Genomic DNA, 19,386 nt, shown 5'->3' on the forward strand with positions numbered 1-19,386 from the left:
TTAGGTAAAACCACCAATGCCATGTTTAATAGTAATGTGTAGGGTGGGCATTTGTGCCTTGTTCCTAATTTTAGTGTTTCCCTGTTAAATGAAATGCTCATCCTGAACTTTGGTTTACACTGCTCAGTCCCTTTTATCTGTCATTGTCTTCCAGAATTTTCATGAAATCTTTGAAACCATCGTGGGTGATGGCTTCTTTTTGAGTGATTTTAGGTTCTTTTATTTCTAACTCTCTTACTTTCATTTTAAAGGCGTCTCAGAAAGGAGGAGATAAACATTTGAGCTTTGCCTGTCATTTAATTCATTATTCTGTTGAGACTCTAAAAATACCACCCTCCTCCCCTCATTAGAATGCTGTTAAACTTCTCTCAATTAGGTCACTAAAAAATACAGTTTACAGTATTGGGACTCGTCTCTTTGTGTCTTTGTCAAGTAGAGTTATCAGACTGTTTGGGAAATGCATTGTGACTCTGGTAAGTTTATTCACCATTGAAAAAACATTTCCATCCATTTTCAAAAGTTGGAATTTGAAAAAATTTTTGATTCATGTTTTACCTAGAGCAAATAATATTTGAAGGTAAAATTTTTGTTTAGGTGGTCATACATATCAGAAACTAATGAATGAACAGAAAATGTGTATCTATAAGCAGAGTTGTTTTTTTAAATAAAAACTGCCCCAGAGACTGCAAAGCTATAGTTAGTAGATGAGAGTTGATGGGAATAGATTGCCACAGTGAGTTTATGAATTGGCATGGTTGGGGATAGTATATCCATATATGGCTTGAAGTAAATTGGTATCCAAAAGCAGTGGATAATATAGCAAATTTTTTTTGTTGTCTAGATCACAGAAAACTGATCTGCCCCCCTCCTTTTAAAAATATAAAACATTTGGTTGGAAGGACAAACATTGTTAAAGTGTCTATACTGCCCAGAATAATCTACAGATATAATGCAGTCCCTATCAAAATACCAACAGTATTTTTCACAGAACAAGAACGAACATCCTCAAATTTGTATGGAACCACCAAAAGACCTCAAATAGCCAAAACAACCTTGAAAAAGAAAAACAAAACTGGAAGTATCACAATTCCAGACTTCAAGTTATATTACAAAGCAGTAGTACTTAAAACAGTATGGTACTGGCATAAAAGTAGACACATAGATCAGTGGAACAGACTAGAAAACCCAGAAATAAACCCCTAATTACATGGTCGATTAATCTTCGACAAAGGAAGAATAAATATGCAGTGGGAAAAAGTCTCTTCAACAAATGGTATTGGGAAAACTGGACCGCTAGCTACGTGCAAAAGAACAAAACTGGACCATGTTCTTTTGCCAGATACAAAAAAATAAAATCAAAATGGATTAAAGACCTAAATGTGAGACCAGAAACCATAAAAATCCTTGAAGAGAGCACAGGCAGTAATTTCTCTGACATCAGTCGTAGCACAGTTTTCCTAGATGTGTCTCCTGAGGCAAGGGTAATAAAAGCAAAAATAAACTATTTAGGAATAAATCAAAAAAGATTTTTGCACAGTGAAGGAAAAAATCAACAAAACTAAAAGGCAGCCTGCTGAATGGGAGAAGATATTTATACATGACATATCCAATAAAGGATTAATATCCAAAATATATGAAGAACTTTTACAGCTCAACACCCCGAAAATAGATAATCTGATTAAAAATGAGTAGAAGACATAAACAGACATTTCTCCAAAGAAGACATGTAGGTGACAACAGACACATGAAAAGATGTTCAGGGGCGCCTGGGTGGCTCAGTCGGCTGGGTGTCTGCCTTTGGCTCAGGTCATGATCCTGGAGTCCTGGGATCGAGTCCTGCATTGGGCTCCTTGCTCAGCGGGGAGGTGGCTTCTCCCTCTGCCTGCCACTCCCCCTGCTTGTGCGCGTGCTCTCTCTCTCACAAATAAATAAAATCTTAAAAAAAAAAGAAAAGATGTTCAACATCAGTTATCAGCAGAGAAATGCAAATTGAAACTGTACCTGTCAGAGTGGCTAAAATTAAAAACTGAAGAAACAAGGGTTGGTGAGGATGTGAATAAAAAAGGAACCCTCTTGGGACACCTGGGCAGCTCAGTTGGCTAGGTGTCTGCCTTCGGCTCAGGTCGTGATTCCAGGGTCCTGGGATTGAGTTCCGTGTTGGGCTCCTTGCTTGGTGGGCAGCCTGCTTCTCCCCCTGCCTCTGCCTCCCCCCTTGCTTGTGTGCTCTTCTCTCTCTGATAAATAAATAAAATCTTAAAAAACAAAAAACAAACAACAACAAAAAACCCCTTCTCTCAAAAAATAAGGGAAAAGAACCCTCTTGCAGTGCTGGTGGGAATGTGCCTGGTGCAGCCACTTTGGAAAACAGTATGGAGGTTCCTCAAACAATTAAAAAGAGAATTACCCTGTGGTCCAGTAATCTCACTACTGGGTATTTACCTAAAAAATAGAAAAACACTAATTCAAAGGGATACATGTACCCCTATGTTTATTGCAGCATTATTCACAATAGCCAAACTATGGAAGCAGCCCAAGATAGATGAATGGATAAAGAAGATGTGATATGCATGTATACATACACGCGCACACACACGCATGCACAGGAATATTACTCGATGAAATCTTGTCATTTGCAACACCATGGAGCTGGAGAATATCATGCTAAATGAAATAAGTCAGAGAAGGACAAATACCATATGATCTCACTCATGTGGAATTTAAGAAACAAAACAAAAGAGCAAAGGAAAAAAAGACAAACCAAGAAATAGACTCTTTATATGGAGAACAAACTGATAGTTACCAGAGTGGGGTGGGGTGGGGGATGGGTGAAATAGGTGAGGGGATTATAGCACATACTTGATCATGATGAAAAAAATAAAATAAAAAAATGTAAACATTTGGGGAGGATATGTAATATATTGACATGGCTCCAAATCAAAATATGGGGTTCAAAATCAAAATATGGGGTACACAGTAAAATTTCTCACTCCTTATACAGTCCCCCAGCCCATCACTGTTTCTAGAATCTTATGTATACTTCCAGAAACATTTCATGCACATAGACGCAATGAGGTGTGTATGTTTGTGTTTGTAGTAAGTCATGTAGTAAATTACAACACTATTAGGTTGTACGTTGTGAACACACTATAAAGGCACTTACATGAGTTGTGTCTTTCCACAGTAAGCCTTATTTAGTCAGAGCAAGGTTAACATACTTGTAAAGCACGTTTGGCATTCCAGACTCAGCGACATTTCACTCTGCATTCAGCTTGCCTTCATACAGGGCACATAAAGCAAAGCACAGTACAAGGTCATACAGCAGACAAGATACAGTAAGGGGTCAGAAGTTAGCGAACCAAACGCCAAGCCAGTCTGTGAGCGCGCAGTTGAGATGAGGCCTTGGTCCCATCCAGGTCAGCTCTTGGTGCTTACTGCTTATTATGTTCAACCAGTGGAGGATCTGTGTAGTGGTCAGGGATCAATTGGGCAGAGCTTTCAGGGGCAGTGGCCTTTTTAATGCGGTCAGACATGGAAGCATTAATATCTGGAGAGTCTGTTTGCTGCAAAAGTCCTTCCTTTTTAAAGGAGTATAGTCAGTCTTGGGCCTTTGCAGGCCTCTTCTAGTTGTACTGATTATCAGCTCTCAGTTCTTCCCGGCTCTCTTGGCTTTGCTGGTTATCAGTTTTGGATGCCATCAGCCCATGCTGGTTTTGGTGATATCTGGTCTTAGCTGTAATGCCCTTGGCTGCTTACGTCATTACTTGACATGAGTCACTGCCTGACATGAGTGACTCCATCTTACTCTTTACATTGTGCTTTTTAAATAAAATTATTTTGGTCATAATTCCATATCTGATAGTAAAGATCTGCTTCCTTCTTTAGCTGTTTTATATGTCTTAATTTATTTAATCGTAATTGATAAATACTTGGCTCATTTTAGCCTTTTGCTGTTAAAACTAATCCTGCAAAGAATAAACTTGTTCATGTGTCACTTCACACATGTGATTGTGAGAGGAGATGTACAAAATAAATTATACCAAGTAAAATAGGTGAAAATGTCCTAATTATGTTTTCTGGATTTTGTATTTATTCATGTTTCTGTGTTGGTCAAAGCAGTGAGATTCAAGTGAAAAAGGATTTGTGATTTGTTTTTTTGTTTTTTGGGTTGTTTTACCCCTTAGGGATTTGTAATTTGTAAATTTAGGTCTATTGAGGCCTTTTTTGTCATCTTCAGGGAAAACAACAACAAAAGATGCTAAGTAAGCTCTATGCCCAATGTGGGGTTTGAACTCACAACCCCGCATGCTTTACTGACTGAGCCAGCCAGGCGACCTGAGAAAAGTTTTTAAAAGACTTAATGTTTATTGAAAAATAGGTAGTGATGCTAACATAGCACTCCACTTAAATTGGCAGACTCTTCAGCTTAGCTATTAATGTTAAAGGAACTTAATTTGGAATCTAAAGATTCTAATAAAGGCAGTTTTCTTCCTGTTCAAATTTTTATTATGCCAATGTTTTTATTTTAAGGTGTTAGATTTTTGCAATTTTATTGCTATTTGTAAACAAAATTTGAATTAGCCAAAAGGGTACTGTTGATGACTACAAGTAGTGCTGCTTAAGAAACTAACATAAGAGGGGTGCCTGGTAGCTCAGTTGCTACCATCTCATCTAGCTCTTGGTTTCAACTCAGGGCATGATCTCATGGGTCATGGGATTGAACCCCACATTGGGTTCCCCTCTCAGTGGGGAGTCTGCTTGAAGATTCTCTCCCTCTGCCCCTCCCCCTGCTCACACTCTTGTCCTCGCTTTCTCTCTAAAATAAAATAAATCTAATAAAAAAGGAAACTAACAAGGCAGTTAATTACTTAGTGTGCTTAAGCTTATAGGATTGCTTAGTAGAAGAATGTGAGGAAAAATACAGTGAGGAGAAAAATCATACACAATTTAACATTTTAAAGTCTACATGTTTAGCACACTTTTTTTTTTTTTTTAAAGATTTTATTTATTTATTTGACAGAGAGAGAGACAGCGAGAGAGGGAACACAAGCAGGGGGAGTGGGAGAGAGAGAAGCAGGCTTCCCGCCGAGCCGGGAGCCCGATGCGGGGCTCGATCCCAGGACCCTGAGGATCATGACCTGAGCCGAAGGTAGTCGCTTAACCAACTTAGCCACCCAGGCGCCCCTAGCACACTTTTTCTTGAATGTTGTCTTTGTATGGTATAATCTTTACTTTGAAATGATTTATCCTCTATGGGTTCCTTCTCTGACTGGAGTCCCAGTGCAGAGAAGCACTGGGCTGGATGAAAGTATATTCTATTCTACATGTTGTCCCAAGCTCTGGTGTTCCACAGAGTTGTGGAAATGCCTGTGAGATTTTTCTGGTAATCGGAATGATTTGTCATACTGTGCTAGGAAAGAGGATCTTCCTAATACCTACTGCCTTCTTTTGGACATCCCACTTTCTCCTAGCTATAAAAGGGAAAAGTGGCACCAAGAGAAGGATTTCTCCCTCCTTGAATTCCTCTTTTACAGTTTGATTCATATTTGTTATCAAATCTCCAGAATTGGATTAAAGTTTTGTTGCTTTGGTTTTCTCCACATGCCACAGACAGAATGAGCTTTTCAGAACACGACTTGTCATTTTTCTTTGCAGAATCCATTGATCTATCACATTAAACCCAGACTTCTCCTCTTGGCTTTTTATTCCTTTACCTTACCTACTCAAACAGCTGTTCCAGGTTTTGTTTTGTTTTTTTCTTCTTTAATTTTTATTTCTTAACATCTGTTAAAGCAGTATTAACAGAAAATATATCTTTGAATAGAAATGTTTAACGTCCAGATTTTTTTCTCTTTTTTGGGTCCTTTTTTTTTTTTTAAAGATTTTATTTATTTATTTGAGAGAGAGAATGAGAGATAGAGAGCATGAGAGGGAAGAGGGTCAGAGGAAGAAGCAGACTCCCCGCTGAGCAGGGAGCCCGATGCGGGACTCGATCCCAGAACTCCAGGATCATGACCTGAGCCGAAGGCAGTCGCTTAACCAACTGAGCCACCCAGGCGCCCTTTTTTGGGTCCTTTTTATAGTCTAAAGATCTGTAAGATCGTATTCTTTAACTTATGTAGAGAGTACTCCAGTGTTTGTTTCTTAAGATATACTTAAGAGGGGTGCCTGGGTGCCTCAGTTGTTAAGCGTCTGCCTTCGGCTCAGGTCATGATCCTGGGGTCCTGGGATTGGGCTCCACATCAGGCTCCCTGCTTGGCGGGAGGCCTGCTTCTCCCTCTCCTACTCCCCCTGCTTGTGTTCCCTCTCTCGCTGTGTATCTCTCTGTCAAATGAATAAATAAAATCTTAAAAAATATATATATATACTTAAAACTGGTTCGGGGGCGCCTGGGTGGCTCAGTTGGTTAAGCGTCTGATTCTTGGTTTCAGCTCAGGTCATGATCTCGGGGTCTTGGGATCGGGCCCCACGTTGGGCTCTGTTCTCAGCACAGGTTCTGCTTCAGAGTCTTTCTCCCTCTCCCTCCCACGCACTCTCTCTCTCTCTCAAATAAATAAAATCTTTAAAAAAGAAAGAAAACTGTGGTTCATCAACTGTAGAGCAGTGGTTCTCAACCAGGGACTGTTTTGTCTCCTGGGGGCCATTCAACAGAGTCTGAACAGTTTTGGCTGTCTCAGCTAGGTGTGGGGGTACTACTGTTGTCCAGTGGGTAGAGGCCAGGGATGCTGTTAAACACTCTGCGTGCATAGGACAGCCCGCCACAGCGAAGAAGTACCTGGCTTCATATGTTAATAATGCCAAGGTTGAGAAAACTTGGTGTAGACTCATGGTAAATCATCTTTGCTTCCTTGGTATATGTATTATTTATACAAATGTATGCACTTTGTTTAATTAGGCTCCATTTTTACTTTAAATTTAAATTATATTATTTTTAAAAGTCAAATATATGTATATACTTATAATATCCAAGGCAGTCATAAGCCTAGTTCCCCCTTCACAGTCATTTTCGACTTTTCTCTGTGACTTCTGTATTAATACCACTTTCACACTGCTACTATTACTTTTTCAATTTTCTAAATCTCTCTTTACTTTCTCTTCTCTTTAACTTTCCTTCGTTTTCCCAATATATCACAACATTTTTTAAACTTAACAATCATTCATTGTATTTTATGAACATGTAAGGTTTTTTTTTTAAGATTTTATTTATTTATTTGAGAGAGAGAATGAGATAGAGAGAGAGCATGGGGGGGGTGTAGGGTCAGAGGGAGAATCAGGGAGCCCGATGCGGGACTCTATCCCGGGACTCCAGGATCATGACCTGAGCCGAAGGCAGTCGCTTAACCAACTGAGCCACCCAGGCGCCCTATGAACATGTAACGTTTGCCCACGTATTCTTTCTTATACAACCTTTTGCTCTCCTTAAACTTAATTGTTTTGCCTTTCTTTTAGATTAGTTGTTTTTTTTTTTTAGATTTTATTTATTTTTTGACGGAAAGAGACAGAGATTGGGAGCACAGGCAGGGGGAGTGGGAGAGGGAGAAGCAGGCTTCCCGCCGAGCAGGGAGCCCGATGCAGGGCTCAATCCCAGGTTAGGACCTGAGCTGAAGGCAGACGCTTAACGACTAAGCCACCCAGCTGCCTCCCAGCATTGTTTTTATATGAGAAAATGTCCAGAATCCAGAGCAACTGTAAGACTCATAAGGCTATTGAGAAAAATGCCTTTTTAAAAACATTTATTTGAGAGAGCACGTGCGCCCGTGTGCGCATGCGCTTATGGGTGAGTGTGTGGGAGGGGCAGAGGGAGAGGGAGAACCTCAAGCCGACTCCCTGCTGAGCCTGGGTTTTTTTTTTTTTTTCCCCCCCTCCCCCCTTGCAGGACTCCCATCTCTCCAGCCAGAGATCATGACCTGAGCCGAAACCAGGAGTCCGAGGCTTAACTGACTGAGCCACCCAAACACCCTGAAAAATACCCTTTTTAATGAAAACATAGTCTTTCATTGAACAAGGAATGTGTTTAGTCAGACCCTGCATCTTTACTAGTGGTTTTCAAGTTCACTGTGCTTAACGATCACCTGGTGATGCTTGTTTTCCATGTAGATTCCTTGATCCCTCCCCGAGATATTTGGATTCAGTAAATCTGACTAAGGATCACCTGGTGATACTTCTCAACCAAATGGATTTCTTGATCCCTCCTGGGGATATTTGGCCTCAGTAAGTCTGGTGTGGCACTAAGAAATTTGCATTTTCCTAAGCAGGGACCCTAGTGGTCCTATACCATTCTACAAGCTGCAGTGGTCTGAAACCCAGAGTCTTCAGGCGCTGGGGAAATGGATACTCATTAAAACTTCCTCTTTCATTTATACAAATAGGTAACATCTTTAAATAAAAGAAATATATAACCTGTGTGCACATTTTTACATGTGGTGTTTGAGTCTGTAGCATGATACTGAACATCCTGTTAAGCAGATAGCAAGCCGATCAGCACCTGGCATTAAACATGGGACTGTGTTATATCATAATTATTTATTCACATCTCTCTCTATCCTAGCACCCTGAGCAATCTCTGAAGCAGACAGAGTATGATCTTTTTCAATTATCAGTGGGAAAGTATGTTGTCTCTATGGAAATTTTGTGTTGCTGTATAGTTCCTTGTAGAAAAGCAGTATGAATAATTATATAGGCCTGCAATGATCTTTCTTTGTGTTAAGATCTTTAATGTATTTTATATTTATATCCTGTTTGGATATCTTTATTCCTTAAGGATTAAAGTGTGGTGGAAGAGAACATTTAGGATCATTACTTGAGATTCAGCATCAAGCAACTGGGTTATCTATATTACAGTTTGATAATAGTTCCTTTGGTTTGGGGTTAGCTTAAAATTTATCATATTTTTTTTTCTGTGAGCCAAGATTGGTTCAACATAAAGGAAACCAGCACTTTAAGTCTTTTTATTTTTTATTTTTTTTAAGATTTTATTTATTTGACAGAGAGAGAGACAGCGAGAGAGGGAACACAAGCAGGGGGAGTGGGAGAGGGAAAAGCAGGCCTCCCGCGGAGCAGAGGGAGCCTGATGTGGGGCTTGATCCCAGGACCCTGAGATCATGACCTGAGCCGAAGGCAGACGCTTAACGACTGAGCCACCCAGGCGCCCCTTAAGTCTCTTTTTAAACTACTTTTATCAACAACTCTTGGCGTGGTAGTACATGTGTTAATTACATATTCATATTTACTTCATAAAATAATTCTGACTCAATCTCCTGCTTTGTTAGCTGTTAGTATATGTATTTAAATATTTTAAGTGTCAGATTTTCATTTTTAATTTGGGAGTAAATTCATAGCTACAGTAAAGGAAATTTAAAAATTAAATCACCTATTATTTTTGCATCTTTGCATAAAAGCTACATTCCCCTAAATAATTTATATTTTAGATTGGCTGGGTATCCTCTTGATTTTGTAATCATGTTGTATCTCTAAAACAGTATATAATCAGCATTTCGTTATCTCCTAATGCAATTATGAAAATAATGGTTTGATGATTCCGTTTAAATCCTCTTGTCATTTCAGACAGTATGGAGGAGACTAATGCTGTATTGTTTGTATGAATTTTCAATGTCTGTTAACCCTTAACATCCAAATGGCTCTTAAAGAAAGTGGTATCTATTAAAATAGCATTCAGCTTTTGCTCCTTTCCATTAAAAAAAAAAGACAAACACACCCAACTTTAGAGAACTTTAAAACCCAAGATTTTATTTCTTCTAGGTGATTAAGTATTAAATGTTAGAAATACTGCTCTGTCAGCTGTTAGGCAAAAAAAGTAACTGAAGCCTATTTTTGGAAAGCCCATTTGGTGCGTAAGCACGCTGCATGTGTGAGGAGCACACATGCACAGGCCACGGAAGCTTTTCCGTGGCAGCTATAGATAGTGCAAGCCTCAGCAGAACAGTTTCCCCACCCATAATTCTGTCCTTCCTAAGAGCCTGTCAGGTAATTGTGGACTGTGAGTGGTGTTATATGCTCTGAGGTAATCATGTTAATTTTTCTGCTTCAGTAATATACACGAATAAAATTAGTAAAACCAAAAACCCTTATAACTCTCACTAAGCAAATTAGAGACTTGACAGGGTAATATGGAAAGAACACATGCTCTCAGAAGTCTTTTGAAGTGATATTAACTAGAGCTGATTACCAGAAAAAGATGTTTTTATGAGGGGAAAATTTTTTTCAAATATAAGGGACGTACATTTGCAAAATGTTTAGTAAAGTGTAATTTTTGACCTATGTGTTAGCATTTTACATTTTGTTTTGCTTTTGGTAATTCTTTCCTTTGAATTGTTTTCCACTCTGATATTCCAACAGCTTGTTCTTTTAGTTTCCCATTCGATGTATATGTGATGTTTTTGGTTTTTTTTTTTGCTTGTCATTTTTGTGGGGAGCAAGCAGTGACCTTTGTTTACAAAATCAAATGACATTATGACATTTAAAAAATATTTTGTGAGTCCTGACCAGTTCTCTATAACTTGAATCATCTATCAAAACTCTCCTGTCAAATTTGTGGCTCTACAGAATTTTTCAAGCTAGTGAGAATAATTATAAATGTGTTTGTAATAAATGCCTCTACCGGGATAACCTTAATTTTTCTCAAGTCTAGACAAGCCTTTATTTTTTTTTTTAAATAGACCGTCATTTTCAAACTCACACCCAGGGCTATGATCAAAGGTAAATGCCATCAGACTGCAGGGTCTGTAAATCTGTAGATCTTTATTTTGCCCTTTACTTTATAGCAGTGTATTTAAATTTTAACTAGGCTTTAGAGCAATGTCAATAAAGGTAAGTCAGTTAATCTTGATATGAATGTGTATTAGTTTTAGGTTCTCGTATGCATTGGCTACTTAAAAAAATCCAAAGATTATTTTAGGTACCGGTTTGCACAGTGAAGTCTATCTAAAGTCTCTTTTTATAAAATCGCCTCGTATTAACTCTTTATAGATTCAGAAACTCACTTCTGATTTGAAGGTTTCATTGTAACCTTTTTTTTTTCCTGTAATAGTTAGGAAATACCTATCAAGTGTTTATGTTTTAAAGATTTACTGCCTAACACAGTTCCTTCCACAGGTTAGCCTCGCAGTAAATATCTACAGACAGCCCTATTTTATTAGGTTATGCAACACCAGGATTGTAAAGCAAGTATAAGTATATACGTTTATGTGTATTCCTAATTGCCATCTAGTTTCTTAATATCAGCTTTACATTCTGCATATTCCTAACTTTGTATGTGTCATCACTGTGACGGTGAGGTGGCCTTTCTTACATTTATTCACTTTTTCCCTCTTTCAACAGGGGAAAATGCAGTGTTGCTCTTCTGAATGAGACAGAGTCAGTATTGTCATATCTTGATAAAGAGGTAATTCACAATTACACTTGTTTTATGTCCCCCCCGTGATCCCCCCCCGATTTCACCTGAAGCCCATACCTTTGAGTTTATTTCTTCTTGCACCAAATTATAGCACCAGGAGAGCAGCATTATATAAAAGTATAATGACTAGAATACATTTAGCTAATTTTATTTTTCTGGTTAACTGAGGTAACATTTGGCAAAAACTTCTGTTTTTTTTCCAGTTGGTAATGAAAGGCTTTATACAGTATGATGATTTAGCTGGTAGTAGAACTATTTTTGGCTTTATGAAACAAGTGACTTTCGTATACTTGGTACTCCCTGTTTTTTTGTTTTTGTTGTTTTTCAAATAAACAGTTTTTCTTTTAGACTTTTTCCAGATGAGATCTTAAATGGTGGTCTGCTTTCTTTCCTAAAATCCCAATAAACGTTGTCAACTAAAAATGTTTCTTTCTGTAAACTTCAACAAGAAACATTTTAAACATTTTTTAACAAGTTGAATGAGAGCATATGCTTCATTGGAGGGAGGAAATTCCTCTAAAGAGAATACTCCACAACGGGAAAATTTCTACTGTTGATGTTTTAGTATTTAACCTTTATAGTTTCAGGGTATTTTTGTTTTCCCACATCTTTATTTTTTGTACATATGTGTGTATATGTACTTTATATATGTGTGTGTATGTTTTTAAAGAATTAAAGGGATATATTTTCTTTGAAAAAAACTTTATTATACTTAAAAGTGTCCCCTCATCTCAAATGAAGAAAGCATAACTACAAAAGATTGATGCAGACAAGTGAAACTATTGTACATTAGAAAATATAATAGAGAAAATTAAGAGGAAGTAAATATTCAAGGCAGAAAAAAATGCTGATAGTCTTTATAACTTACACGTATGAAATTTAGAAAAGAAGGTAGTAGTGTTTGTCAGGCAGCATATGGATAATAATATGCATAAAGATAATGCTCAGAAATTAGCCTTAGTTCACAGAAGCAGAAATAAAAGGAGGAAACATTGAGTATGTTTCAGTGTATTTTACTGGTGTATTTGGCTCTTAAGACAGTGTAATTTTTTAATTTTTAATTTTTTTAAAGATTTTATTTATTTATTTATTTGACAGAGAGACAGGGAGCATAAGCAGGGGGAGTGGCAGGCAGAGGGAGAGGGAGAAGCAGGCTCCCCGCTGAGCAGGGAGCCTGATGCAGGGCTCGATCCCAGGACCCCGGGATCCTGACCTGAGCCAAAGGCAGACGCTTAACAGACCGAGCCACCCAGGCGCCCCTTAATTTTTAATTTAAAAAAAAAAATTATTTTTAAGTAATCTCTGCACCCAACGTGGGGCTCGAACCTACAACCCTAGGATCAAGAGTCACATGCTTTACCGACTGAGCCAGCTAGGTTCCCCAACAGTGTGGTTTTTTAAAAAGTGATATTTTTGCCTTCTAATTTGTTATTAGCAATTTCTATATGCTAAGGATGGTAGGAGATGAAAATTTGCAAAGGTCTTTAGGATTTTTTTCCTGTCCACTGATTTTTAAGCACTTGGTCCTGCATCAGTCTTTGGGAGAGGAACTGACGTCTCTGGCAGTGTATTTGAGGAAACTTTTTTTTATTCAGAGGGAGTTTAGTAAAAATAAAACTGCTTATGTTCTTTTTTCAATTTGAAAAACACTTTTTTTTTAAACTTTTTACTGTTTTATCTGTTATAAGACCATCCTTGAGAAAGTCTGGTTTTTAAAATACTGAGATTGGCATATTTGAAGATGGTAACTCAAAGGACAACTTTCTAATCATGATTTTTTACTTCTTGAAAAATTATATTTACATTTTAAACAATTCCCCATATCAGGCAGCACATATAAATTTAGAGAGAGCGCATGTGAGCGAGTGCAAGCAAGGGGAAGGGCAGAGGAAGAGAGAGGGGAGAGAGAATCTTAAACAGACTCCACGCTTAGCACAGAGCCTGACGTGAGACTCGATCTCACGACCCTGAGATCATGATCTGAGCTGAAATTAGGAGTCAGTCGCTTCATTGACGGAGCCACCCAGGCACCCCAAATTTAAGGAGTGTCTTAAGCAACCTATGTGACCCTAAATAATAATTTCATCTCATTTTACTGTCAAGTATGGCAAAATCCTATTTTTATAGAACACTATGCTAACATTTTTCACAATAAAAGTGACCAGAAGTGTGTCCTCTTTTAAAGCCGTTGGCATGCCAGTGGTAGTAGCTCTAGTTACCTACTAACATGCTTTGTTGCTCCTGTCTTCAGAAACACATAATTCTGATTACATATTGATCACCCCCATCAACCTGTTAAGCAGGTTGATTTATATATTCTGCAGATTTTTCTTTTCCCTAGGTAGCATTTTTTATATGCATGAATTGTCACATTGTTGTGTCTTCTTAGCAGTTTTATTGTTTAAGCTTTTCTTCTGACAGTGACCCATGATTAAAACACAGTGCAGAGTTTCTGATGGGATGGTATTGCCTTGTCCAGTTCTCTCCTTTCCCTTTATCACAGTCTGTAACATCCTGAAAGGAGAAAGCTTTATAGTCTCGCAGGTTATCTCTTATTTGCAGCTTGCTCACCAGGGTCTTGGTAAAGTGCTGATGGCAGAAACAGGCCCCTCCAAGATATAATGCAGAGAGTCACGCAGTAGATGACCCTCAGAGTCATAGCAGGAAGCAGGAACAAGACTTTATAAGACATCCAGTGATTTTGCAGAATTCAGCAAAGGCCTGGTGGCCTGGCCATTTTATCCTTTAGGCTCAGTAACTAGGGCCTTTTTGCATTTTTTTTATTTATTTATTTTTTAAAAAGATTTTATTTATTTATTTGAGAGAGAGAGAATGAGAGATAGAGAGCATGAGAGGGAAGAGGGTCAGAGGGAGAAGCAGACTCCCTGCTGAGCAGGGAGCCTGATGGCGGGACTCGATCCCGGGACTCCAGGATCATGACCTGAGCCGAAGGCAGTCGCTTAACCAACTGAGCCACCCAGGCGCCCCCTTTTTGCATTTTAAAGGACCTTTAAAAGTTAGTGGGTGTACTGGTAGTGGTAGGTTTAATTATGTATATATACCTATTTATATATAAATATGAGTGCTTCAGGATTTAAAAGAGAACTGCAGAATTAGAATTAATAAATGTTTAAATAATACGGTATGACATTTTAATTAGTAAACTGCGTGTAAGCTCAACTCTTCTAAACTTTATTTAATGTGAGATGTGTATTCATTCTATCATTTTGATAAAATGTGGATGGACACTTTAAAAGTAACGGTGCCTGGTGTCCTCATTATTTGTTGTGGTATGGGCTTTAGAGATTGAAGTGATTGCTCGATTTCAGGTGACTTACTTTGACTTAAAGCTTAGCTTTGCTAGCTTTTCAGAATCTTGTTTTAGAGCAATTACATGGTTTTCTTTTAGACTAAAAGGAACAACAAAGCTTTATAGTCTACCTTTGTTGTAAGCTGTTTATTTTTGCTTGATTTAATTTTATGCTGTTTTACATGATGACAGTAACATCGTTTTTTTCTTCAAGATCTATGAATTTATTCACCAAAATGAAATCTTACTCTCTGAAGTTTATGATTTCATTATCATGACATTGGCCTTATTGCTTTATAAAAAGTGGAAGGAATTAAGTTTACCTAAATATTTTCTGTCATTTTTTTTTCAGGACACCTTTTTCTACTCATTGGTCTATGACCCTTCAGTGAAAACACTGTTAGCTGACAAAGGTGAAATCAGAGTGGGGCCTAGATATCAAGCAGACATTCCAGAGATGCTCTTAGAAGGTATGTTTTCCTTTGGGTTTCAAGTCCTGTGAAAACAAATGTGTCTTGAAACTCAAATATTCTTTTCCTCATCTGGGAAAGGAAACTTTTAGGCTGAAGTTTAAAAGTTATAAGTTCTTCCACTTACAGAAATACAACAAATAGCAACAGAAAATAATTTGAGCAGTTGTTTATTTATTTTACATTTTAAGGAGTTTTCTGGCTGTGTTTTCCTTAATTTAATTTAATCTTGTTATATTAATATTTTTTTAAGTAGGCTCCAGGCCCAGCATGGAGCCCAACGTGGGTCTTGAACTCACAACCCCAAGATCAAGAGTCTGATACTTAACCAACTGAGCCACCCGGGTGCCCCCATGTTTTCCTTTTAAATGCAACTTTAAGAATGTTCATATTGTTGAACTTATGTCTTAATGTGACACATACATGCCTTGAGGTCCTGAATGCCCCTAAGTCATCTTTTTGAGGTGGCCTGGAATATAGTGAACAGTTACATTTTGGTGGGGATTTGGGCTAATCTGGGTAGTGTATGTACTGGAGAGATTCAGAGCTTTACATTTTAAAAACATCTTAGCAGGATGTAACTTTCTCCTATTATAACTGTACACTCAAAACCTTTATTTTCTGATTTTAAAAGTAAAACATTCTTTTTTTTTTCTTTAAAGATTTTTATTTATTCATTTAACAGCTATAGAGAGAGAGCACAAGTAGGCAGAGCGGCAGACAGAGGTAGAGGGAGAAGCAGGCTCTCCGCCAAGCAGGGAGCCCAATGTGGGACTCGATCACAGGAACCTGGGATCATGACCTGAGCCGAAGGCAGCCGCTTAACCGACTGAGCCACTCAGGCGCCCCAAAGTAAAACATTCCTAACTATAAAAAATAAAACAGCAATGTAGAATGTAGGAAATGAACACCATCTCCTTTCCTTCATTGCAAACCCCTATTTCATGCCTGTGGTGTTTTGGGTATGTTCACACTGGCCTGCCCCCCACCCAGGACTGGTCCACATGCAGCGCCTGCCATGTTGCACATGATCTTATACAGCTGCTCTTCTCAGTTAACTAACAGTGTCTTTCTTTAGCACCTTTGCACAGGAGTAGAGTGACTTTTACTCTTTTCAGTGACCCTGCAGGTCTTACGAATGTACTATCATTCCCTGTTCCCTGTTGATAAATTGTTAGGTGTTTACAATTTTTGATGCTACAAATTGATGCTGCTAGAAAACTGATACATATATTTGTGCTGCATAAATATCTTCTCAAGTATGACTTCTTGGAAGTGAAATGGTATATACATTTCACATACTGAAAATGCTCCTTTGCTCTTCAAAAAGGCTGTGTTACTGGACATATAAAAGAACCAGGTGCTTTCACCAACACTGATTGTGAGGGACTTTTTTCACCTTCCATTTTTTCCCCACATTTTGATGTGTCATTGTCTTAGGGGTTTTTTGTTTTATTTTGAAGTTGAGATTATTGCTTGCCTTATTTATCTTTAGCCCTCCTTCTTGAAAGTCCTTGTGCTTTTTCTACATGGCTATTTATTTTTTTATGTATTGGCAAGAATTCTTTGACTATTAAAGGTAAACAAACACAAAAGTATTTACCCTTTGTTTATAAATATTACAAACACCCCCCCACACATACACTTAATTAATTTCATTAAAAAATTTTTAATAGTGATTTTATTTTTTATTATTTTTTTTAAAGATTTTATTTATTTGACAGAGAGAGATACAGCGAGAGGGGGAACACAAGCAGGGGGAATGGGAGAGGGAGAAGCAGGCTTCCTGCCGAGCAGGGAGCCCGATGCGGGGCTCGATCCCAGGACCCTGGGATCATGACTTGAGCCGAAGGCAGACGCTTAACGACTGAGCCACCCAGGCACTCCCCACCAAAATGTAATAATAGTGATTTTAAATTTAAATGTTTTATTTATCTTTTTATCATACAGAAATTTAGAATTTTTAGTCTTTTCCTTTAAGGCCTTTCATGATTTGCATTATTTACAGAAAGGCCTCCACTTTTCCTTTTGCCCTCTGATTATTAAAGCATATGAGTTCTGCCAGGAGCGCCTGGCTGGCTCAGTCAGAGGAGCGTGTGACTCTTGATCTCAGGGTGGTGAGTTTGAGCCCCATGTTGGATGTAGAGAGTTCTTCCGTTGGTTCTTCTCTCTTTACCTTGCCAACTTCTAAGAAAATGTGTGCAGAAAAGTCAAATCAACAGATACTCGAGAATGAGTTTGTGAACTGCAGTCCACACTGGTGTTAGTGGTGGCTGTCAGTAACGCCAGGCTACAGACATCTTTGTTTTCATGAACTTAAAGACCAGGAAAGGTCAGTCAGTAAAGATTAAGCTTGAAGAAAAGAACGCTGTGTCTTTGCTCACCTGTGTTTGGAAGTGATTTTGAACAGACTGGCAGTAATGAACCAGTTTTTTTTATGGGTTGAGAAATTACATTTATTGGCATTCTTATCTGTACAAATCAACTTATCTTCCAGGAGTAATTTTTATGTTTTTAGTCCTTAATGTTTGATGTTAGACTTATATCACTGTACCTAAGTGTTCACTAAATATTACTTTATTTTTAAAAAACTTGATTTTTAAATTTTTACAAACAATGCTGTAATGTAAATAATGGATAATTTTGTACTCCAGATATAACTGACAAAGTAGAATTGCTGAGTCATAGGGTATGTGTGTTTGAAATTTTATACAAAATGCCAAATTAATTGTCTTCCAGGTAGTCATTTACAGGTGGGTTTTTTCCTTGTAATAATTAAGGTATAGTTTATATGAAGTACATCCCACCCTTTTTAGTGTGCAGTTCTGTGAGTTTTGAACAGAGGTATATGTTCCTAGTGAGATAGTTCAGCAAGTCCATCTGTGCACCAGCCAAAAGCCAGGAAGGTCCCTTGTGCCCATGTGTGCATAAGGCACCCAGCCCGAGTCCTGCATCCCCTAAGCAGCCTTTGTCACTCCTCCCTGAATTCTCATCCCTCCCATCTTAGAACTGTGCAGATAGGTCGTTCATGTTATCTTTTATACTATTTTTTTCTTTTATACTATTTTTATTATTTGACTTCAGAAATTTAAAAATCAACACCTGAGCTGTTGATTGTGTGGTTCTCCCTTAAGCACTGAGCATAAGCCTTGGTGTATAGAAAGCCTGGAAATTTTTGTGTATTGCTCATGAATAAATGTTGAACCCAAGTAATGAAGTTGGATGTTTCAAGTAACAGTGGGCAGAAGAAATAGATCATAGAATCTCACAAGATCCTGTTATCTGAAAGACTCTTTAAATATGGTATTTACCCCTGAAAGTCATAAAAGCTGGTTAAAGTTATATAATTTGGAAAGCATAGCTACCTAGATTAGTATTTTAAAAAATGATTTTAGGAAACAAAATGATACATAAAATGCAATAATTTATTCTACAGTTCTTCTCAAAATGGACTTGAAGTTCTTCTTCAAGAACTTGAATGTTTGAGAGGAATGTTTCTTTCTTTTTTTTTTGAAGAGAGGAATGATTCTTTTTTTTTTAAATAAAGATTTTATTTATTTATTTGACAGAGAGAGATGCAGCGAGAGAGCGGGAACACAAGCAGGGGGAGGGGGAGAGGGAGAAGCAGGCCCCCCGCTGAGCAGGGAGCCCAGTGCGGGGTTCGATCCCAGAACCCTGGGATCATGACCTGAGCCGAAGGCAGACGCCCAACTACTGAGCCACCCAGGCGCCCCGAGAGGAATGATTCTTAACAGCTTGTGGCATTTGGGGACTTATCTGACAAAGGCATACTTTGTATTTAGAAAATGTGATTAAATGTTCATTAATGTAATAGATCTTTTATAGTTCTTTAACAGGTATTAATTACCTTTAAAATAGTGTTTCTACTGGCAGTCTTCTGGGTGGGTGGTTTATAAACTTTACTTAGGAAATAGAACACTTTCCCCTAATGAAACACTACACAGTATGACCTTAAATAAAATACTAAAAGCCAGGTTGTTGTCAGTGAGGTAGGAGAGAAGGCCCCTTGGATCTCTGGAGATACCCCAGTGAACCTTTAGATTGAGAGAAGGACACACTGAAGTCTGCTGTTCGGTACTCCCCTCCTAGAGTCCTGTCTCTTAACCCAGAATCGCCAGAGAAGCCACACAGTTAGAAGTGCATAGGACAAAGTCCCTTTGCTACATAGCATAACA

The 19,386-nt window shown here is 38.2% G+C and overlaps 1 protein-coding gene across 6 annotated transcripts in view; it reads left to right on the forward strand.

The window, feature by feature from the left end:
* MTA3 (metastasis associated 1 family member 3) overlaps positions 1 to 19,386 on the forward strand; it is a 168,791-nt gene that overhangs the window by 71,479 nt on the left and 77,926 nt on the right. For 5 of the 6 annotated variants that reach the window (XM_088026410.1, XM_028117265.2, XM_088026407.1 and 2 more), the window contains exons 5-6: positions 11,335 to 11,398; positions 15,073 to 15,190. In XM_088026410.1, the coding sequence (XP_087882536.1) occupies positions 11,335 to 11,398; positions 15,073 to 15,190 (182 nt within the window). Of the gene's footprint in view, positions 1 to 7,927; positions 8,209 to 11,334; positions 11,399 to 15,072; positions 15,191 to 19,386 lie in introns of those variants that run through there. The other variant, XM_088026409.1, reaches the window with a different exon arrangement.

Source organism: Eumetopias jubatus, unplaced genomic scaffold (genome assembly GCF_037043125.1).
Source record: "Eumetopias jubatus isolate StellerSeaLion01/CBP00866 unplaced genomic scaffold, mEumJub1_p1.0 scaffold_9, whole genome shotgun sequence".
In the NCBI taxonomy this organism is placed as follows: Eukaryota; Metazoa; Chordata; class Mammalia; order Carnivora; family Otariidae; genus Eumetopias; species Eumetopias jubatus.